This window comes from Mycteria americana, chromosome 9 (genome assembly GCF_035582795.1).
Source record: "Mycteria americana isolate JAX WOST 10 ecotype Jacksonville Zoo and Gardens chromosome 9, USCA_MyAme_1.0, whole genome shotgun sequence".
Lineage (NCBI taxonomy): Eukaryota > Metazoa > Chordata > Aves > Ciconiiformes > Ciconiidae > Mycteria > Mycteria americana.
The window spans coordinates 144,222-163,775 of NC_134373.1; the positions used below are offsets into that span (position 1 = coordinate 144,222).

At 39.2% G+C, this 19,554-nt stretch overlaps 1 protein-coding gene across 2 annotated transcripts in view; it reads right to left on the reverse strand.

Moving 5' to 3' along the window:
• The window catches only part of DIP2A (disco interacting protein 2 homolog A), a 131,586-nt gene that overhangs the window by 57,832 nt on the left and 54,200 nt on the right, over positions 1-19,554 (reverse strand). For both annotated transcript variants that reach the window (XM_075511282.1, XM_075511281.1), the window contains exons 3-5: positions 16,012-16,131; positions 7,275-7,394; positions 1,552-1,797 (exon numbers count right to left, since the gene is read on the reverse strand). In XM_075511282.1, the coding sequence (XP_075367397.1) occupies positions 1,552-1,797; positions 7,275-7,394; positions 16,012-16,131 (486 nt within the window). The remainder of the gene's footprint in view (positions 1-1,551; positions 1,798-7,274; positions 7,395-16,011; positions 16,132-19,554) is intronic.

Below are 19,554 nucleotides of genomic sequence, written 5' to 3' on the forward strand. Positions count from 1 at the left end.
CCACTAAGTAAAAAAAATAATTAAAAAAAAAAATTGCAAATTTCTTATTATAAATAAGCTTGGATATGTGAAGATGAAAATTTAGATGTCTTTAAAGGCAACAAGGTGGGTATGTGCAAATCTTTCTAACTACATTTACAGATGAAGTACTGATGAAGTGCAGAAAAACGAACAAAGCCAATTGCTGCCCATAACTTTGTAAGACACAAACCAAACCCCAACATTTCAGCATGGAGAAGCTTTCTAAGGCAACAGCACTAAGCAGGCTTGGGGAAAAAAGTTTTGCCTTGTAAAAGCTTAGAGGTCAGACCTCCTCTCCATGCTTAGCTTCCACAATAAAGAGATCCCCATTCAACAAAATTTGAAGGTAACAGCTAGACCAGCTAAATGAACAGGTATTTGCAAAATATACTTGTGCCTTAAATTATTGTGTTAATTGACACCTCCAAGCACACAGAAGCCTGTATACTCAGTTTAAATCTAAAGCATTTCAATGTGTTTTCCTCATCTGACCTAACCTGTTCTCTGTAATGAATTAGAAAAAACTGTCTGTATAGCGTATGTAGGCATACAGTCACAGATAAACAGTCAGGTAAGCAGAGCACTAAAACTGCCAAAACCTGAAATGTCCAGGAACAATATACGTGATGCCTATTGCATATTACTAGAAGCACAAGAACTTCATGCTGTAGCCCACAGATGCAATACAAACATTGTTCATTTCGTTTTTCTAAATTACTTTGGTAGTTATTTTTTCTCCTCTAGGTCCTTTCCCATCATTTAACATTAGCATGGACCTGTTGCACGCACATAAATACATTATCAATATTCACTACAGCGTACAAAACGTTGTAAAAATAATTTCCGTGGTGGAAGAGACTGCCTTTCTCCCTCCCTACCAAATCTTCCAAAAGCCCAAGACTAATGCTCTGCATTTTAGGACAAAAGAAGTAACCTGAAGTTCTGGACCTTCAGCGCTACAGAGATTGAGACAAAACTCACATTTACATTTTGGCTTACCAGTACTTCTACATTTTCACTCTAGTTTCTCAGTAAAGGACTATTCATGACCTAAATTTTAATTAAAGGAAAAAAAAAATAATCACATTTCAGCTTCAAATCTAGCTTTGTCAGTACCTCTGATTTCATAACTTTCCAAAAGATTCTGGATGTTTTTCTAGTCTTTTGGGTGTTTACCGATTCAGTCACCTTTGAAATTCATAACCTGATATTGTCTCAGGTAAATACATGCAGATCGGAAAGCATGCACCAAAAATATGATCCCTTTGAAATTCTGCTTTTGAATCCAGTAAAACTGAACCTTCGTTTCTTGATAAATCAGGCATTTTACCAAGAAGAATGCATGTTCAGATCTCATGAACAACTGCTTTGGTTTAAGTTAAATACATATATGTCATACATACCTGGTCTGTGGATTGTACATTTTAAGGCTATTTATAGATATCTTCTGGCAAAGACTTTTGTGTTTAGCCCTGCTTTGGGATTTTAAATTTGATTTTATTCCAACCACACAGGCAGTTCTTTACTGACCTAGCTGGGTGTGTGCCATGAGATCTGCAAGCACAGTGGCAGCAGCGGTGGCAGTAGCAGTATTGGAAGCAGCAGCAGGTTTCCCTCCTGGATGAGATGAGGTGGAGGATGCAGAGGATGAGGTGGAGGAGCCCTGAATAACCCGGTTAAGCCAGGGCTCTACGTTGGAATGGCTCTGGAACGGAGTGGAGGTGATCCGCCCTTGCCGACGTAACGAGCCCTCATCTTCTGATGCTGACGATGTGTCTGTGATTAAAATAACGATGACAGGCATGTAATGTGGGAATGACCCAACAGACGGGAACATGAAGTTTCTCCATGTTCTTTGCGTAGCAGTCTCATGTGCTACACGAGATGCGTGTATTAAGCAAATGGTATATTCACATGCACAAATTCTGCTCATTGCCATTTTTTAGGTTAATGCAACAACTTCTACACATTATAGCTAGAATACACTTGGAGCAAAGTTTCGTTTACCTCCTGTATTTGGAATGACGTTAAGACTCAAAAAAGGCTTCTACCTAAGGTACCTAGTACATTCACTAACCATTCGCAGTGAGCATACCACACCTGTTCCACTGAAAGAATATTTCTGTGCTGAACAGGTAAATTGGATCTCATCCCACCTGAATAAATTCCATTACATTTTTTTGTTGGGTATTTTCTTTTTATTTTTGGAAGGGAAATTCTTCACTTTTCGATTCTTTTGACAAATTTTTTTGAGAACTAATTACTAAAAAAAGCACAGTGCTATAAAGTTCAATGAAAGACTAATTTCATTAATCTAAGAATAATTAAAAGGAATTTAAAAGCATGTATTTTAACCACATAAACTGACATTAACGAGCACTACATCGAAATGCTTAGCAAAGCATCTTTTCATTCTAGATGTATATTTGTTGCTGTTAGAAGTCTGATAAAGGCTCCTATTTTACCATTCATTATTTACAGCTTTCCAGAAGTTTCCCTTTGGCACTCAATCTTTCCACATTTATTATCCACTCAATAACAAATAAAAAGGTCTTTCTAAATATCAAGAAAATACATCTCTGCTGATTTTGAGTGAAAAATAGAAACTTTTGTTACAAAAAAGAATCTTGCCTTCCTAAAGAGATTGCTGTATTTTAAGAACTTGATCCTCTGTATGCCCCCCCCGCCCCACCTCTCCCCTGGGTAATTAAAGGAAAATTCCTAAAACAATGCATTGCGCATATACTGATAAAGTTCACATCAAGTCAGTTTGTGAAGAGCAGTTTTAAGTCACACACAACGGCCAGACCAATTAAGAAGTCATCAAGAGCTGAAAAATGGCTTCTGAAAAAGACAGGGTGTCCATTACAATACTCTGGAGTCCTTTCCAGACAAGGAAATCCTGGCTGATAGTGGGGTGGGTTACCTCAGAAATTCTGCAACTTTAATTTTGGCCTTTTTTTTTTTTTTTTTAATCCTGTGAACTGTTCAGCTACATACAATTCTATATAAATTTTGTGGAAGCCACTTTAAAAATCTTTTCCTCATCTTTGGCAACAAATTTCAGTTAGCAGGTGTTTAACTTTCTGCTTTTCAAGAATACGGGCATTTCCAATAGCTTCAGAATAATTGCTCTTGAACAGTCTAAAACCACAAAAATAAGAAGTCATTTCATGAGAAGTCCGTTGAACTCAATGGCATTTTCAAAGTTAAAATCGCAGATCTCTCATTACTTGACCATCCCCTAGTCAAACACAACAATTTTGAACGAAAATAGGCAAACAATTGATCTTTGAGAAGACACAGCTGTGGTGGATCACCATTCCCAGGTCCATGCCTCGTACGGTATTTCTGGTCTACTGCCACGGTTGTAGTTTTTGGCTGCTGACTCCACCTGCTCCTGGAGAGGAGCCAAACCTGCCCCTTAGTGCTTGCAACCTTCCCTTTCTTTTAGGCAGAAAGCAAACATAAACAATTCCAGGAATATGGAACAAGATAGGATTACAAACAGTCAGGTTCTGGGAAAAAAACAAAAACAAACCACATTTGCAATCTACTATCACTTCAGAGTAAGAAATAAAACTACAGAAAAAACAGGTTTCTCAAAGAGTGCATACTCTGATAGTATCTCCTCATCCAGATACAAGTTTAATGAAGTCTCCCTAATATTTCTAAGCTTTCAGATGTCTTACATCAGTGGAGGGGGGGAAAAAAACCACTTTAAATGTAAAATATTAACTGTGTATAAAAACGAAGGATCCATAGTAAAAACATTCTAATATCAAAACATAATTACAACAGAAAAATAGCAAGGTAACATCAGTAACTAGCTCTGTAGCAGTTGCAAGAGTTAATTAGTGGTTCACGGTGTGCTGTGAGCAGAATGCTATGTACTTGGCTTGCAGCTCTTCCTGGCTGGGAGCTGACCCAAGATAGCCACAGAAACCACCACCCTTTGGATGAAACTTGCATCAAGACTACAGCTCAAGTTCTCATCACGTGAAATCCGTGCGGGAAGGATGAGAGACTCGATGGGATGAAAACAAAAGTACATTAAAATTTTTGGAAGGACTGATGAAAGCAGTTCGATTACTGCCAGTCAGGAGTTGGTTTTGAACTTCATGTTGTGACTAGAATCCGATGCTTCCTTCCTGGTGACTGACGGTAACTGTTTGTAACAAAATTTCAGTTATTAAGAAAGCCTGGTTTTAATTGCATTAACTTCTGCCAATAAAAAGATTTTAAGGCAGTGGTTTAATGGCTCAAGACAACAAAACTAGAAGCTTCGGCGCTACTCAGGTTCTTTGCAATTTCAGATCTTTCCTGCTGAGCTAACTTTGCAAATAAAGGCAGGCCCATAAAAAGACAATTATTTTTGTGAACTGATATAGCTGAAGCAAGTCCTCAGAATATTTTTGAATGGCCTGATCTCCTATGATACAGTGGCCCATTCTCTTACAGACAGGTAAAGGTATCTCAAAACAAGTCATCTTCTCTTAGGAACAGCACGACAGATCCCAGACACACTTAACACTTCTTTCAGAATGTATTAGTTAGGGTGCTTCTGTATCCTGGTAAAGCCCAGTGCAAGTATACTTGTCTTCTCCACTAACGACTTGGGCAGGCATGTTAGAAGATGACACTCTCCAGCAGCACAAACACACAAAAACACTCACACAAACACGGGCAGATCCCATGGCCTTGCCCTGCTCCCCTCTGGCTGAGCAGGATGGAGGTCATACATGCACGCACATGTACAATGTGGATGTCTCCAGCAGCTGGGCTCAGACACTCAGTCTGACGAGTCGCTGTCCCTGGATCGCAGTCTCCCCAGTTGCTGGCACCTGGACGTACAAGCTCGAGGCTGCAGTCCCACTCCATTTGTTTGTATAGACTGATGACTCAGCCACCCCATGCACACAGAACATAGAGTCCCTCAGCCAGGAGAGGTGTTGGGAATGGAGTATGACAGGAGGAGAGGACAGGCTGCAGAACAGCTGCAGGGCATGGCCAGGGAAGTGTACCATTTGTACATGACCAGTCCTTTTTATCCCCTTACCCCGCTATTTTCCCCACACTTGTGCCTCCCCAAATCACCTAAATCTACCCCTTTCCCCTTCTGTGGTTCCTCACCTAAACATCCCATAACAAGTCTCATGCAGTCCCAAAATACTTCTGCCCTGCCTCCCATAATGTGTCCCATACCCCTCCGTGGCATCCCCCCTCAGTCCAGAAGGTGCTCTCGTGTTGACTAGTCTTGATGGGCTTCATGCCTGGGCAGGAGGACTGAGGCTCTCCAGGGACACCCTGGGAGGGGCCTGGACAGGGTGACCCTTCTCCCAAGTCCTTAACTTGGGTTCCTGCCTGCTGTTGTTCCCTGTGCTCCTCTGGGCTTTTGGAGACAGGTCTGTGACAGGCTGATGGCTCCTGGGACAGGCGTAGCTGGGGCAGGGTATTACTTGGGTTCCCCCACCTTCCACTCTCTGTGCTCCCATGAAGACCGTCTTTTATCACGTAACCTAGCATTTACCCACAGCATCTCAATTTTTTTTTTTTTATAGAGTCTCTCAACCCTCCGCCCCCAAGACTTTGCTCCGTCAGAGCAGCATGCAGAGCCCTGACCTCAGGCAGAGCGGGCACAGGAGTAACCGCAGAGACACTGCTTCAAATCTGTCCCAAAGGTATTCAAAAGAATGATATTTTGGTGTTCTCAAAAAAACTGCAAGGAGATTCCTTCTAGTTTTAAATGCTAAGGGAGACAGGAAAGCCTAGCTGTCCTCTGCTCTCAGAAGAGCTTCTGGATCCCAGCTATTTTTTGTACACCAAATCTTAGGCAGAACAGTGGCATGTTCTTTTCTTGTCGTGATATACCTCACGCCAAGCACATAGCGACTTGTCACACTAGGGGAATGAGAGAAAAGGACAGAGCGATACTATGTGAAATGCACCACTGTCTGTTCTGTCAGAGTTTATTTTGGAGAGTGAGAAGAAATATTGCTTTGAAGAGCTATAAAGAGAAACCTCAGGGCCTCCCTCCCAAAGCCTCAGTATACAGACGGTCGCTATACATTCATTTTCTCCAGGATTTCACTTTATGCAATTCATGACAACTTCCACATACAAAACCAACGTCCATGCAAGAAAACTCAAGAGCATGATAACCACCCTGCTGCAACAGCTGCCCTCATGGGCTTCTGAGTATACGAGTACTAGAAGAATACGCTAATCAAAACGCATGATACCTTCACGTATCTTGTAGGCAAAAACGTAAGGGTGAAGAAAGACTATATATAAGACTACAGAAGCAGCTTAATATTTATTAACTAATGAAATAACCAGAGAACCCACAAAAACGATATACAAAAGTGTGTGACTAGCAAAGAAAAGTGGAATTTCCTTTAAATGGGAAGAACAGAAAGAAGAAATATAGCCCAGGAAGCAAGAGCGCAGCACTGCAGACCTGCTCTTTTACAGTAAGGGGGTAAGAAATAGAATTGATGGAGAAGGGCACTAGAGGTCAGTGTGCCTCTGTTCCCAGGCCACATTAGAAAAGACAAGAGCACATCATTCAAAACTTAAGAGCTCTGGGAAACTCCTCTTCTTCGTATACAAGACACTGCCCCAAAACACTTGGCTTGCTAGCACAACATGTTATCTGGAGAAAGATTTTCTTAACATCAAGAGAATTCATTGTGAGACAACAGGAAGATTACCTTTATTTTTCTCTCCCCCCAAAAAAAAATTAAAGAAAACATTCTGACCTAAACAATCTGAAAAATTATAGCATATGATTTTCTGAATGTTTTAAATTGCTCAGTTGAAACCATCTGATGAGTGTTCTGCAAGCTAATGCAGCAACTTCATGCTCTGGCATTTTCTTCAACTCTCAAAAAAAAAAGTCTTATGCAACATGAAATAAGGTATTTACAGCTCTGACATGCTTGCCAAGATTATCTCCTTCCAAGCAAGACATTACATAAGAGAAAATACTTAATGCATAAAGGGCAACTGCTCACTCTATTACTGCTTTCAAGCGTACCTTTAGCAGCTACAGTACCTCTAGATGTGACACTAAAAATCTTGAGGAAAGACAAAGAACAAATCCAACCAGCACCTGATTATCAGGAAATACAGCCATGAATACAGAAGTTTATTGCAACATACTTACAACTTAGCAGAACATAGCATTTGCTCTTTATATTTTGTTATCATGTTCACCTGGCAAGATTTACATGTGTTAACTCAATAGATACCTGGAGGTGTGTATGTTTCTACCGAAGAGTGCACAAGAACAGACCGTCTTTTTGAAGGCATGGGCATTTTTCTCTCTTTGTATTTTGCGAGCGCTGCTTGTACTGCTTCGGTGTGGACATCTATGTCGGAAACAAAAAAAAAGGTTAAGAGATTAAGTTTAATCATTATTTCTGTCTAAAAACATAGAAAGCATCAGTGCCATCTTTTACAGCTCAAATCCAAAGGCTGAATCGCACATGATGGCCCTTATGGCTTTAGTCCCGTTTAGCTCAATTGCTTCGCATGCAGAAGGGAGCAGGTTCTCAGCTTCAGAGGAAGCAGCACTTCTTGGAGAGCAGAAAGGTCCAAAGCTGAACTACAGTAACATGGTTTTCAATTCTGAAGCTGTGACAACTCTATCTTGTTTCTCCTTCAACGGTGTTTAGTAGGACTGAATAAATATGTCTGCCTCCCACTCAAATTCAGATCAGAAGCAATGGTTTCAGAAGTTAAGGGAAGATATAAGCAGGGTCAAGTTGACATATTTTCCTCATTAAATCAGCTTGAAAAGGTTTTGCGAATATCATTTAGGAAGAACAACCTGAGAATCAATACTGAAGTTACAGAATACCTAGCACATTAGTTCTGAGCTATGATTTATTTTCATTTTGGGGGGAAATTTCAACGCAGATACTGTAAATTGGCAAGAGCACTGGGCTCTTCACCCTTCAAAATCCACAATGGGAAAAGAAGTTAAAAAAGTATACTTGAAGGTCTCACAAAAGAATGCAAGTAATAAAAAACAGAAAGAAGAGCTACAATGTATATGAAGAATTAGAGAAGAGACACAAAGTGTTTTCATTGTCCTGAAACCAAAAATTACCCTAATATACTCATGGGGTATATTTTAACTTTTCTTATTTTTAAGCCAAAACTGAGATCAAAGAGGAATTTAGTGTTCAATCAAGACCACACTAGAGATAAAATTTAATGTATTCAAGTAATTCTAAATTGCCTTCAGCAGATTTTTCTCTTTGACATATATATTTCAATGGTATCAAAAGCAAAAACTTATGCAGAAAGAAAATTCATGAGAAGTGAACAGATGTCAAGGAGAAACACGGCAGACCAAAAATACACTTTAACTTACGACCTAAGATTCAAACTCATGAAAAACAAGTACAACATGCATACGCTGACACATAGCTACAAAGGGCCCAAAAGCAAGTATTATGATTATGTCTTACCACATTTCTTTTACATGGAAGCTGCTATACAAGAATTGCAGAATGAAACTGTTCAATTTGAAAAAAAAAAAAGGTATTCTTTCATTAAGTATCCATCTAAGGCTGCAAATACATAACAGGTTGATAGACTTGTAGGTATGCAACTCAGACGTGTGACATACGTACACTTACACAACTTACATATTAAAAAAAAAAGTAATTTCTCTACCCCGTACCTATAGGGATTAACCTTGATGATGACTACAAGTAAAGCTCCATATTTTACAGTACTTTTTTTTTTTTTAAAAAAAGGACTAGTACCATTTCTGGTACTAGTCCTGAACCTGCTTTGGTCATGCTCAGCATGAGGTTCTTCCTAATTTATTTTAAATATGCTGATCAATTCCAGTTAATTTTGACAAAGCAAGAGATAGCTCGGGGGAAAGCTAATCAGTATATATTTTAACAAAAATCAGAAGAGATTTTTGAGCATCCCAGAGAATGAAAGGCTACAAAACAGCAAAGCACAGCACATCGATGTGAACCTGTAGGAAGCCTTGGCACGAAACACTTTCCAAAGGCAGCTATGTCCCAGTGCAGTGGATAAGCACCTCACACTTGGGGAACAACTATTCAATTCTCCATTTAAGAAACAGGTTACAAATGCTGCCCATAAGGTCAGAAGCATGACCTTGCCAGAGGAGGTTTTATGCAATATATTTCTAACCAAGTCCAATGACAGACACTGGCAGATGACTTTCTTTCAGAACTTAAGTAAATCAGACAAAAATCACCATAGCTTAATCTGACATCTTTTCCTATGTTAGATGAAAACTGTTCCATTTCCACATGTAAAAACGCCCCCTGCTCCAAAGCATATTCACACCATGTACTTCAGGCATCTAACTTTTGGTCCCTGACTACACAGCGTGATTTACTGCAATACATGAGATCAAAGAGACACCAGGAGAGAAGCAAGTTAAAACCCCAGTACTGGAAGAGCACAGCGCCTTTAAGAGAAATGCCAGAAAAAACCCCAATCTGCTCTTAACCAAAAATCAGGAAGCTGCTTTTCTTAGTTGCAGGTCAAATGACAAACAAACTGTTTCCTTCAGCCTGGCCAAATGGATCAGAAAAACCAAAATAAGCCCAGACACCACCTAGTTCTTTGCAGTAACAACGTCACTTTTCAAGTCTGCAGCTCACCCCAGATAATCTGTTCAGTGCTGTATTTGAAATATATATATGCAAATATATTATACCACCTGTGTGTTCTTACAAGACTTAGGAATGTACTAGGTAGATGCTTGTCTCAGATAATAACTTTTTGTGGAACTAACCTGTGAGGTGCCAGGATGACGCTGTTATGGGGGAAAATAATAATAATACTACTAAAAAAAATCACTTCTTAAACCTCTATCTTTTGAGAGAAGATTTTTTTTTTTTATACTGGACATCATGCTAGATTTTTGCTGCTGTCCTTCACACCAAGGAGATGTTAATAGATGTTTTATGAATTAAAAATTCATTACCCTCTCCCTATGTCTCCCTGCCTCCCTTCCCCACATCCGGGCTACTGCTTTTTGTCAAGTCTTGGTTTCTCCTTATCTTTAGTTTTGGACTTCCCCCCCCCCCCCTCCCCCCGCCTTGTAAATGTCCACCGTTGAAGTTTATTCTCATGGACACCCAGAAGCAAACCTCTTAAATTCACAAAACTCCAGAAAGTTTAAGCAGAACTCAACACACTTCTTGTTTTGCTGTGTTACTTAGATGCACCGAGGACATTACTGCAATCCATAGACTTGAGAGTATTACTTAAATTAAAGGTTACTTTTGCAGCCTTAAAAGTCAGGGGCAAAATGCCAATTCTGCAGGACGTTTGCATAGCAGAACTTTCAGTCAAAACCAAGCTGCGTGTTTTTAAAAACGAACCTAACTATTAGATGCATTCACTTCAGACATGCATATATCTACATATAATTTAGAAGACATTTTTGTTACATTAACATCTGCTAGGAAGAAGGGGAACATAACAAATGGTTTTTCTCCAGAAAAGGTCTTCCAAAAGAGAAAAATAACACACAATATTTATAGTCTGTATATAAATTCATTAAGTCATTAAATAACATTGCAGATAAAAAAATGAAAGCATTCTTAGCTAGTTGTGTATTTAGGGAATGGAAAGGACTAGCTTAAGGCAAGGGTGTGTTGAGGCATTTTAACAAAGCAGAGTGGGACAGGTCATAACATCACACAGATTTGTGGTAGCAAGCATGGGAACTACTTTTTATTCCATTTCCAGAGGGCAAAATCAGCACCACCTCCTCCTCTAGCCCTCCTACTCCCACCTCAAAACCTGGAAAATACTAGATTAAGTGATAAAAATGCAACCAGAAAACAGTCAGGATAATTTTTTATTCTGTTTCATGTTTTATTTTTATAGTCCTGATTTAACTCATCAGTTTCTTCTGTACTCATTAAGATCTATGTCCAGCTTGAAATTTTTCTTTTAACATCTTGTCCTTGGATAACAACTGAGTAGGACCATCCTCTCTCAGCCAAATAAATGAAGTAATCAGTTCACTTCCCTGGAACGCTTTGTTCCTATTCCACATTTCCTTTAAGAGCTTTTCTACTTTATGTACAGGATGAAACAGACTTCACTGAAAAAAGAAAAGGAATGAAATAATTTTAAAGCAGCAGAACATTTAGGGTACAAAAATTAATAAATTACTATAAATTTAAAAGTTTAATTGGATATTGGAATTGCAAAAAGAAGCTCTCTACCATTGTCTATTACTAAATTCTTAAAAATTTACTGTGAAACTGATTTAACACGTAAGAACTGGGGACTTCAGTTTTCTTCAGTGAATTAAATAGTCACTAAAATCAGATCAAATGTGATGCGTAGTACATCGTATTTCTGAGAACAGGGAACACAAATGTTCAACAGTGAACACTGAAAGAGATGAACAGCAAGCCCAACATCTTATTAACATGAAGACTGTGCATACCAAAGTGAGGGGAAAAAAATCCCACATGCTGCCATCCAAAAGCAGAAGAAAAAGTCTTGAAAAAATAGTTCTATGCTTCTGCGCTTTATTAAGCTGCAAACAACCATCAACAATTTATTATTGATTCAAAACATTTTTTCATTCCTCCATTGTAGTAAATCACATCATCTTCTCTTCCATTTTATGTACCTATTCTCTTTTTCTTTCCTTCTACACGTCCTTAAAAAAGGATGGGGGAGGAAAGCTAAGAAATAGTTTGTGGACTATAAATCACCTAAACTCTTACACCCTAAACCCTCCAGCTATTGGAAGAGCATTTTTCTTTCCTGTTTGTAGCCTCTGCTTGTTTATCAGCCTCTGATTCTTGTTCCTGCCTTAGGCACAGGAGGAAGAATTTCTAGAGTTGCTTGAAGAAAAATGGCATTCATAGGTTGACTGGTTTCCCTTCTGCTCACAGATCTCCAGATGCCAGCAGCCAAAGCAACCAGCACCGTCTGCCTCTACAAATGGCTGCTGCTAACTAGCGTCCCACATGATTGCATCCCTGTGACAAGGACTGCCAGAAAGAAGAAAGAAGTAAAAATAATTTTAAAAAAGCTAGTATGATTCTAGGAAGGCTGGCAGAGCACAGAGGATCAGTGCGGGATCAAGCTCCATGAAAGGTAAAGGACAAGGAAAAAAGGACAGGGAAAAGGGCAAGGAAAAAAGGAAAGGGAGAGAGCTGCTCTATATTGCATCCTGCTGTGCCGGTATCACCCCTGCACGCTGGGCAGGCTTGTTCCTCATCTGGACAAGCTCCCCAAATGCATCTCTGTATCCTGTTCCAGGCAAGCTGGGAGAACAGTCTGTGCCTTACAGCTGTATATCCAACAGGCTGAAGAACAGTAACCAGAAAAAAAGTGCAAGAGCAGAAAGAGAAAGTATAGCTGCCGGGAAAGCTTTTTCAGACACCCTAAAGGCTTACCAGCTAACTCATTTGTGTTCTTATCCAAAACTAGTAAGCAGTGGGACTGAACATAGGAGAAGGCACAGTGCCTTTACCAGAAACCGCACACCCTCCCTGAAAGGAAAGCCAGCAGCAATAGCAGTACACCCACCAGCAATACACCAAGCGTCCTCTGAATTGAGGGTATGAGGGTCTTGGTGCTTAGCATGGATGAAAGCTTGTGAAGTCTCTGCAGTTCTCACTTTCTCTATCACACTGTCACCGTTCAGCAGAACAAAAACCTAGCTAAAGCACTGTAATGTTAAGTGCTGTTCCGGGAACTCTCAGGTAATTTAGTAGCCTACAGTATTTATTGATGGTATTCACTGTTGGAAGTTTTTTGGTAATATTAACTGCTTGAAGACAAAAATCTGTGGATGATAAAAAGTTATAGTTAATTTAAATGGACAACAACTCTGGGAAGCTATTAAAAAAATGTGCTTACAGCTAGTAAATGGCAGATTAATTGCATAACAAGGCAAAATTGTTTCGCTTGCTCATTTTAAGTAATTTATGTTGATGGTTCTAAAGCAACTATAATTGCTCCAGAAAGAGATCCTGTTCTATGAAAAGTTGCATTCCACCCTCATCAGCTACTCTTGAAAAGGACATAGCAGAACTGATGAGATGCAAAGAAAGGAAAAAGAAATAAAGACTGGAAGGAAATAAAAAAAGAAGAAACCACACACTCTCCACTCCCCACAAAAGTCTAAAGAACAAAGAAGGCATGCAATTGATAGAAGAAGCAATAGCATCCAGAATTATAGCCTAAAGCTGTTTATCCTTCACAACAGATAATGTGTGTCAACATACAGGGAAATTTCAAAAGGTAACAGCATTTCAAGCTGGTGGTGGTGGACATCTTTTCTTTAGGTAGAAAATGCTTTTAGCGTAGCTAGAATTTCTCAGATAAATTGGGACTGCTGAAGCAAAACTGTGACTCTTTTAATGCCAAAGCATTGGGAGGAACAAAGTGAAGCTACTTCGCAGCAATTGGTGTTTTCTGAGGCGTCTTGTCAACATTTCTATTCATGCTCTACATATACATAAATTGCACAGCATGAGTAGCCATGAAAAAGAGCATCAACACCGATGTGAAGCATTTTCAGACTCAAATCAACTAGATGATTCAACATCTATTAGAATTAGAGCAGTAATACTTTCAAGGAGTAAGAACACATGCAACAAACACCTTGCATTTTTCTTTCAGTCTCTATCTTCATTGAGATAAAGAAGAGATCCACTAATGTAATAAATCTGAATAATTTTTTTCTAAAAATTAGAGAGGAGAAAGGGGAAAAGATACTGACTTCTGAAAGCTATACCTACATTGTCTTGCATAGACATAAGTTTAACCTAAATCAAGTCAAGCAAAACTGTCACTATTTTGTTTTGATACCACCTGAGCACGCTAAGCCTTGCCATATATCGCTAATGGGAAAAAGAAATCTAATTACATGTGTTACAACTAACAACTTTTTCCCCAAGAGTTTAAATTTCAAAGTGAAGAACATGTTCTAGGCAAGAATATTTAATGAAACATCAGTTAGCCGAACAGTGATGGAAAACCACAGAAGGACACGGCAGTCCACATGAAGTACTACCTAGGGTTTTGGCACTGGTGAGTGATAAGTACAAGAAATAACCTAAAACCCCTACACATCAGGCTTCATCTTGAATAACTGTCCACTGGCAGGGTTGCCTGAACACTTAGGGTCATTCAGAAATACTCATATTGAAATGTAAAAATATCAGCTAAGTTCTAGACTGAGGAGACTGTAAGCAGTACTTCAGAATCACTGAAAGTCGATTTAAAGAATTTTAAAATCAACAAGGCCATAGAAGTATTAACTCTAGGAAAAGAGGAAGCACTAATAATCAGCACTGGTAGTTAGACTAACATTTAAAAGCCACATCTATTCATAAGCAAGTATGCTCGCTGAACTTGGTAATATCCACCCACTTCTACATGCCTTACACTGTTAAGACTAATGAGCCCTGTGCCAAACTTCCCCCTAACAATACCAGTAATACGGCAGGGTTGTTTATTTGCTTCTTGTTTTGTTTGCTTGCTTTCTTAAGCATCCTTGTTGTAAATTAAATAGGACATCTGAGGCTCTGAGACAGGAAAATTGTCCATGTATACAGCGCATTGCTCTAGACCCTCCTAGCTCTCTCAGCTAACGGTTCCCAAGTATTCCCTGTTGTACTTGTGCTCTTTTTGCAGATTTTATTTCTGTCAATTTAACAGCATCACATGCTACTTTAAATGAATTAATTTCTATCAGATTCATGACTCTGCTTGTAATTTATTTGGAATCTACTTAGTCACAAAGTAACTTGGAGATCATGGCTGTAATTCAACCACGGAATCTCTTTTTTTTTTCTGGTATATATTCAACAGTAGAATTATATTTATGATACATTTGAAATGCAAAAATAAATTTAAATGACCGATTTGTACATACTCTTAAACACATCATTTAGTTCATTTTGATACCATGTAATCTTCCCCGACATTCAGAAGTTTCTTCTTCATGTAGCTGAACACATGCATCTTTCCCAGGAGTCTCTATATATTCTCAGAATATTTCAGAAGTCTCATTCATCTTTTGGTTATTCATAAGGAACCCATACAGGCATACCAGCTCCATTTCTGGAGCAAGGTTTTAAATGTCAGTGATGCAAATATGATGCAATAACCACTATGCCCAAGCAGTTGTAAAGCAAGGTGACGTAAGACCAACAACATATTAAGGATGCGCAGTTGCATGTCATTACTTGCACTTCTCATCCCCAAACCCAAGACACATAACTACCCTGGAAAACAAACAGAAAAATTTCCAGTTCAAAGTCCAAAAGTATTTAGGAGAAAAAAGCTTCCAAACACCTGCCTTTTCTCACTATTGTGACAAGGAATTTCACAGGGAAACAGTGTACTTCTACCACCTGAAAAGTAACAATGGAAACAGGATGTGATGAGGATATTGGTATTTTCACAAAAGTTTCCAAAACAGGTTTGTCACAGTGGTGTCCATTTAAAATTAAGTAGAATATCCATTGTGACATTTCCCTTTTTTGTGCACTTGCTTTAAACCAGGAAATATTTGAAAATGAGCTACAGTAAATATGATAATCCTATAACCTTCCTTTAACAAAACAGCCCAACCAACCAAGCAAAAAAACACCCACAACCCACATGCTGTAGTTTTCTAAATGTTTAAATAACTGTTCCACAGACCGGAAACCCAATCAGCAAACAAGAGAAAATTGTTAAGCATGGTGTAAAATTCACAATAAGAAAAACAGCAGAAGGCATGTCTAGAATTTCTTTCCCTCCTAGCATTTCCTCCATTCTGGCTTCAAACAAAACCACTCATGTATAGAAATACAAAAAGCTACTTGAAAAATATTCAATAGCTCTTCCCTTCTTTCAAAGCACTTCCAACTTTTCTTTAGGTGTAGGTACTACTTTACTGTACGCCGCTCCTCTTAAGACACCTGATGTTTTAGTTACATTTCTTTTCCTTACCAGATCGGAAGCGCTCATCCCTCGAGTTGGTGGAACGGGATTTCTGCTGTTTAGATACGGCAGCGGTAGCTTGCGAAGAGCCTGGGACTCTGTTCTCTGCCTGCAGGGATGGATCCACGCCTGAAATACAGTTTTATTTCAGTACAAATTCAGGTTCGCAAATAAAACATCTGCTTCCCACGTCTACTTTCTTTTACCACCCTTGACACTCACAAGTTCATCTGGAGCCCTAAGTCTATACCTTTAAAAAAATCTCATATTCCAACTGTGTTTTAAATTATTTAAACTAAAACCTAGCTTGATCTGATAAGCATTTCACACAGAAGATAAGAAACACTTCTGAATAACAGAAAAACTCCTTTGCTTCTTGCAGGAGTTTACAATCATTTGTCTTTAGGTGTTCTGTATGCCAGATCCATGCAGAGGGAGGAGAGGGAATCAGTCCTCTCCCAGCTTACTGCTAGACATCAAGAGAAATGCTGCAGAGATGGTTACAACTACACACTGGACTTGGAGATCCTGAAGAGACAAGATGATACTGGTCCACCTTTTAAATAAAACTGGAACTATTCTGTCAAATTTCTTTTGAGTCTAAACACAAGACAGCTAATTTGAGCAAAATTTAGGAATGGGTATATCTGTTTGATCTATTCCCATTTAATAGAGCAATAGTCAGAAGACTCACATTTTACAAAAACTCTGCAATTCTCTAATAAAAACTTTGCTGATATTAAGGGCAGAATTACTCTGTCAGCTTCAGCTGTCTAAAAGCTACTGCTCTAATCTAGGTTGGCTGGGTACTTCATACGCTCATTAAAGGATTAAAGATCTTCCCATCCCCATAAAGGGTAACAAAAATAAGAGGAACTGAACCATTCTCTACTTGTTTCCTCTGCACCTGTCCAGAACAGGGCTCTAGACAGATAACCTAGAGCAGGCGCCTACCTTTAGGCTGGCTAACGTTCAGGAAGATGAATTTCACCTTTACATTCTAGCATAGCAGAAATAAGAAATCAAAGGGGTGGACAGTAACTATTAAATATTCCCTATCACTCCCCAATCCCCCAAACAAGGAGACTCCCTGCTGGCTCTTGATATGTCTGCAAGGACTACACAAATTTGAGCTAGGAACTTACACCTGCAATTTTATTTTCTCATCTATTATACATCTACAGTTAAAGTACAAAACCGAGACCTGAAATCTCTGCAGGTGGTCTCTGAGGATACACATCACGCACAGCCATGAGAAGGCAGAGGAACATGAGGAACAAAGCAGCACTGTTTTAAGTGCTGTTGTACTGTTTTAAGACCGGTGAACGATCACCTTCAGAAGTGCAATGGCCATTACATGCCAAGTACAACAGACGTAAAATTACAATGCAGTCGGAAGGGGTTTTTTGTATGAACCTATCATAAATTTGTGATCTTATGTGGCTATTTGGCTTAATGTTGTGTTTAATAGTAAACTTTCCTTAGCCATGTAAGATCTGCTGCACCAGGTTTACTATGTTTCTAGCCCTTATACCATATAGGGCTGAGTGTATCTTTCATTTTACTCTTTCCTTCCCTTGAGGAGCTTCTGCTTTCCTACCTGCCCTCAAGTCTTTCTAGAACTAGAAACAACATTTTCAAAATGCAGATATTTACAGAAAGCAGCTTTCACTGAAATGAAGACATCACTCAAGAGGAATCCGTGCTAGTTCCTTTGGAAGTAAAGCTCTTTCTTTAACAAGTAAGAAAGGATTCCTCTTTCTCTCATGCGGTTTCTGTTCCCTCCCCTTCCCCCCAAGTGTATATAAAGAAAGAAATTGGTAATTAATTATTAATAAATCTAGCAATTATGAGAGATTTTTGTTAAGACCTTTCAGTAAGATGTGGTCTTCACATTTGAAGTGTAAGTTTTCAAACAGTAATTGGATTAAATATACCAGTTCTACCTCAAGTAATCAAAACGAACTTTCAAATACTCTCTTTAAATATAATATCCTCAGAAAAGTGTTTTATCATCTTCCCAACTGGATCAGTTGCTATACAGCAGGTATCTGTTAACAGCAGGTGAACATGCTCCATAATCCCTCTTCCATCCCCATTTGCAGCTGAGCGTTAACCCCTCTGGATGTTGAGAAGGCAACACTGAGTTAGCCATGGGTTCAGGGTGTGGGGAAAAAATATGAGCCTAAGTAATAGAAAAGGAAGGAACATTTAATAAATCACACAGATCTAAGTTTTTAGAAATTAATCCAACTCCAGAGACATGCTCCTGTCTTTACAATTTGCTATACAGAAAGAAGAAACACATCCTCACCTAATGGAGCTTTCCTACTCTCCAAAAGTAAAGCTTTTGAAGTAGACGACAGGCTAAGTAACATCAAATGCATTTCCCAACAGGGGAAATGAGACAGGCCAGTAAAGAAACTCAGAAAGTGTCCTCAACGGAGAGCAGTTGAACGTGGAGCTGAGTAAGCACATGATGTTTCAACGCTACCCAATATAAAGAGGTAACATTCTCTGAAATACTTTAGCAGAATTCCGTTTCTGAAGGAAAAGCAAATTTAGTCTACCAACTGAATTAACACATCCGATACTAGAAGAGTGGTGAAAACACTTGAGAATTTTATTTTACATTTCATGTGAACAAAGGTTTTACATAACCACAAGTCAAGAGGCCAGCGAGATTTGTTGATCTGGAAACAGTAAACAACAACTTCGTTAAAGTTGTTGTTTCGTTAAAAAGACTGCGGCAAGTCATCTCCTCAAAGCCTGACCCCAAAAAAGAGCAGATGCAAATGGGTAACGTGGTAACTAAGGTGGTGAAAAAGAGAACAGGACAAGCAGCTAAACTGGGAGTATCCCTAAGACAGATTGCCTGTTTATCAACTTTTCAGACAACAGCACATCTACGTTAGGAAGGTCAATGTGCCAAACTTCAGGTCAGTTTTGTGTGAACTCATCACAAGGGACCGTGGATCAAGTAGGCAACAAAACAGCAGGAGATTTTTTTTTGGTGCCATTTTTTTCATGCCATTTTTTTCCTCCAAAAGAGGGCTATTAGTTGTAAGTGGAAGAAGAGCTCTACTCATGTCTACTTAATGCTCTACTCATAATTCCTTATTCATATCTTTTCCAGTCCTACAGTTCAGTACCCAGCTTTCCAAACCTGTTTCTCTCCCTGGGCACAGTATAGCCCACGAATCCCCATTTTGAACTCCCGCAGCTGGTATGTAAGCAAGTAACTAAAGAGCCTTGGAATCAGGACTCATAAAACCACAGCCAAGCCTCCTTCCCACTCTGTGATCCCATGTGCCCGGCAAAGCTGGTCAGCATAATTTGTGATCAATGACACTGCTCCATCTGGCACAAGGGTTTAGCTCTTGAACATACAGGGGAAATAAGATGGAAAATGAGTTAACTGGAATAATCAATCAGCAGATGACAAGCTGCATGTGGGATTCTTCTGAGCCACATGCAACTTGAGCATTGCTATTTGGCCACACCAGTACTGGGGGCAGAGGGAGTGGGAAAGAGAAGGGACCCCAAATAAGC